Genomic DNA, 4,136 nt, shown 5'->3' with positions numbered 1-4,136 from the left:
TGTTTACATAGAGTTGTAGGGTAAAGTACTCTAACTATTTTTCTAATACAGTATTTATTCCTACTTTTTTAGTCTGAGTTTTAAGYATACTACTATTTTTGCTACTCAGAAATATATCTCACAATTTATATGTTGAAGTTTATAGCTATTGACCACGATGATTCAAGGAGGAGAAGGTGCAGCAGGGATATGCCCTGAATGATGCCTGCTACACTGGCACAACACTTATTGGTGGGTGCTGCTTTGGATAGTGCTGAGAGAGATGTTCCCCTTTCTACCACAAATCATATCTGTTTCTGTTTGGAAGTACAGCAGTAACACATTTCCTTGATTGCCTTACTTCTTTTAAAAAAACTTAAACATAATACGATTTATGAATGTTTGTATTTTCTGTTTAGTTCAGCAAATGATGAAAAAAATCATACCTCTCACCATTTCCCTCTCTGTGTAAGCAGAAGCAGAGRGGGGRAAAGTGGTTTCATCTTTCTACTTCTCACCACCCTTCCTAGTTTTAACACCTCAATCCTCACAACCTGTTTGTATACTCTTTATTTTGTTATGCCAAAGGTTTGTCCCATGAGAACATTTGTTGACAACTTCACTCTAAAACRTATCTCCTTCTGGGAATTTCATGCTATGCACTCAGCAAAATGCCTCCCCATACCCTAGCGAATCAGCAAAATATTTTAATAAATGCATTACTTCTGTGAACCAAATACCCTGATGGTTATTGGATTTGTCACAGGATATAGGATTTCTCCTGTAGCCATACTGACCTTCACATGCTATTGTGTTGCAAAACAGATCTTAATGTAATCAAATAATGAAAAAAAAAAAGCTTAATTAACAACAAATGACCCCATTTTCAAGAAAAAAATAACTGATTTTGTGGGCTATCATTAAAGCTTGCTTTTAAAAAATTCTGTTGGTTTAGCATTTTGGTCTGTGTTTTGAAAACACAACAGAACACTGAACTATTTTTAATCAAATAGTTATCAAACTGCTTTCAGCAGGACACCACATTTATGAGTAGACTTGGATTTTGTAATTCCTGATTGCCACAGAAATGAGCAGGTTATGAAAGGCTTTTCTCCTGGGACAAAATATATGTGCTATGTAGCCATAAATTCTGATGCACTCTCATACCATGAAGAATTAAAGAGTGCTAAGAAAATTGCTTTTTCCCTCCTCCTGTGTGCTCCTGAGTCATGTTATAAATGCTGGATTCTGTTGTTGAGTGATGCAAAAGCTACTGTTACATCCTGTTATTCCCTGGGTGCAAAACACTCCTTTGCAATGCAATGGAAAGACATCAGTGACATTTTTTTKCTGTGTGATGCCTGTCAAGAGCATGGAAGCAGGAAGAGGAGCACAGAACCAGTAACCATGCTGAACTACCATTGTGTGTAGGCTTATGGCTCATGTCAGTAAATATTTATGTAATTAGTTTGGGAACCCCTTTGTGCTKTTATAGTAAAATTTTTTATCTTTGTATAGTGCTTAACATTATACAGTGTACTTCTATCCTAAGCAAAGTAAAAATTCATGATGTGTAAGAAGAAAAKATATTATAGCAGATACTTCTACTACTGAGTGAGACCTGTGTCGGTTTTTCTTGGCCCAGTTTTTGCAAGGGGGGGTGGGGCAAAAAGATGGCTCCTGTGAGAAGCTTCTGGGGGGGACAGCTTTGGCCGCTGCCGCCATGCCAAAGAATACAGAATCCAGTGCATTAATAAACATTTTGGGCCAGCTGGGAACACCCACATGTCACCCCTTCAGAGGGCTCGGTTTGACACTGTCCTTTGCAACACTGTGAATTTGTTGCATCATCTCCGGTGTAGGGTCTGGGAACCCCTTTGAGGGGGGGTCTTTGATGGGCCATGACAGCCCCTGGACTGTCCACATCACTTGGATCAGCTTGTCCTGGGATGCAGGGCCCCACAGCCGAGCTCCTTGGCACAGCAGAGCATGGAGGTTTCTGTGCCTCTGAGCACAGGCACACCCAAAGCCTCTCTTGTCCCCTCATCACCCTTTGGTGTGAGGGTCTGTGCTGGCCTGGCAGCTGATAGCCCTGTGGGGATGGTCCCCACCCAAAGGTGCTAAGTGTGATCCCTTTGTGAATGTGTCCTTCTCTCCAGCTCTGAGTTGTTGTGTATCTTATTTTGATCAGTGGGCAATGAGCAGTGTAGCCAGGGTCCCATTCAGGGTTTTGGTGGCTTTCACTGAAGCTTTTGTATAGTTTTGCTATAATATGCAGAAAGTTTGTCATGAAAATGTTTAAGTCATAAACTGTAGCATTTTAATCTCTGACACCTCCCTGCTCCTTATCTCAATTCATGAAAAATTTTGTTAACTTTTTTTTTCATTCGCTATTTTTTGCCCAGTGGTGGTGGGGGAACGTGAATGAGCAGGTGTTGCGTGTGCTTGGCTTTTGGCCAGCATTCCAAACCGCAACACTTTTTGGTGGAGAATGCAGGCATTCATGAGGACTCTGAGATAAGGATACTAATTGGGCGAAAACAACGGGCAAAACAAGTATTAAGCTGTTTTTAAAGGTAGAGTGATAGTGATGTATCTATGCTGTAACTGTAGTGAAGATTCTAGGGTTGGACTGTGTGTAATTTTTCTTTCTGTTTTGTGTTAGGACGTTTGTAGAAAACTTTTTCTTCTGTTTAGTTTAGTTGATCTTTTGTTTGTGTTGTAAGTAAAATTGTATGTGAGTGTGGGTTTTAATGATTATTCTTAAATATGATCCCGGCAGGAAGGATGGCCCCGAGGTCATCCCGAGGACCCTGCTGGGGGAGGGTCAGGGCACCCCAAATCGGGSCTGGGGATGATCTGTGGGGACGGGCACCCCCAGAATGGCCCCAGCAGAGTCCAGTCCTGCCCTGGCACCCCAAACCCATCCTGGGAGCAGGGCTGGGACACCCTGGGCTCAGTCACCCGGAGTTGGGACACCCAGAGTTGGGACACCCTGGACTCACACTGGGATGGGACACCCGAGCTGGGACAYATCACTGGGGCTTCCCACAGGATTCCCACTGTCGGGAAAATGCCAAAATGCCTTCCCCGTGCTGCTGGAGCAGGGCAGGATGTAGGGACTGCGTTGGCCCGGATTCCTTGGGCCCATGGCTGCATTTCCAGCTCCACGTGGGACTCCAGGAGCTGAAACAGCCCCAGCCCTGCCCCGGCGGATCCTCAGTCGCTGGTGCTGTCCTCACTGTCCGAGTAGGCTCCCAACAGACCCCGGGAGGATGTGGCTGTGGCTGCTGGTGCTGGAAGGGAGCTGCTGTTTCCTCGTGTTTCCATCCCGTTGTCCGGGCCAGGGGCCGGCTTCTGCTTCCTCGGGGCCACCAGCCTGGCCAGCTGGGCCTTGGTGCTGAGCTTGCCCACGCTGCACTCCCAGCTCTCTGTTCTGGGCTTCTTGCTCTGGGGCTGGGGKTCCTCCTGCAGGATGTCTGTGGGTTTTGTCCTGGCTGTGGGATCCGGGCAGGGTTTGGCTGGCTCCTCATCCGAGTTGGAATCCGCCAGGAGCTGGCGATTCTGGGCCTGTTCCAGCATGGCCTTTCTCCTGCTCCTTGTGCCTCTGCTCCTCCTCCAGCTCCTTGTGCTGCTTCAGCATGGCCTCGAAATCCATGCTGGCCTGGCGCTGGTTGAGCTCCTTCAGCTCCTGCAGGTTCTCCAGGACCTCCGTCTCCAGCTTGGATTCCTTGGTTCGGTTCTCCAGGGCCTTCATGGAATTGTTGAGCTCTTCCTCTTCCCTCTCCTTCTGCATCCTCTTCTCCTCCTGCTCCAGGAGCTTCTCGGCCTGGAAGTTGCGCGTGGCACCGTGCTCCATGGTGTAATCCGTGTTCTCGGGGTCTGTCTTGAAGGTGATTTCAGCCAGGCAGCGTGTGCACTTGATGTAGAAGCGGAAGATGGGCAGCCCCAGGTAGAGTTTGTTCTGCACCGTCTCCTTGCAGGCACTGAACTTCCTGCCCTTGTAGATGTACTCACCACAGGTCTTGCACCTCATGTTGAAGGGGGCCATGAACCTCACTATGTACTGCCGGTCCTTTGGGAGCTTCAGCTTTGGGATCTTGGCCGGATTGAAATCCGGGGGATARTATTTGTTCAACACTTTCCGTTCCAACATC

General features: G+C 47.0%; 2 protein-coding genes across 4 annotated transcripts in view; one reads left to right on the top strand and one right to left on the bottom strand.

Annotated features, from left to right (window-relative positions):
- The window catches only part of HDAC9 (histone deacetylase 9), a 242,643-nt gene that overhangs the window by 72,906 nt on the left and 165,601 nt on the right, over nt 1-4,136 (top strand). The window lies entirely within an intron of this gene.
- On the bottom strand, nt 3,199-4,135 carry LOC130576746 (splicing factor YJU2-like). The gene is given in 2 exon segments (XM_057371628.1): nt 3,199-3,568; nt 3,570-4,135. Coding segments are annotated over 2 exon segments (936 nt in total).

The sequence above is a fragment of the Malurus melanocephalus genome, unplaced genomic scaffold (genome assembly GCF_030028575.1).
Source record: "Malurus melanocephalus ecotype Western Australia unplaced genomic scaffold, MMel_1.1 scaffold_150, whole genome shotgun sequence".
Taxonomy (NCBI): domain Eukaryota; kingdom Metazoa; phylum Chordata; class Aves; order Passeriformes; family Maluridae; genus Malurus; species Malurus melanocephalus.
This window is presented reverse-complemented; position numbering and strand designations above follow the sequence as displayed.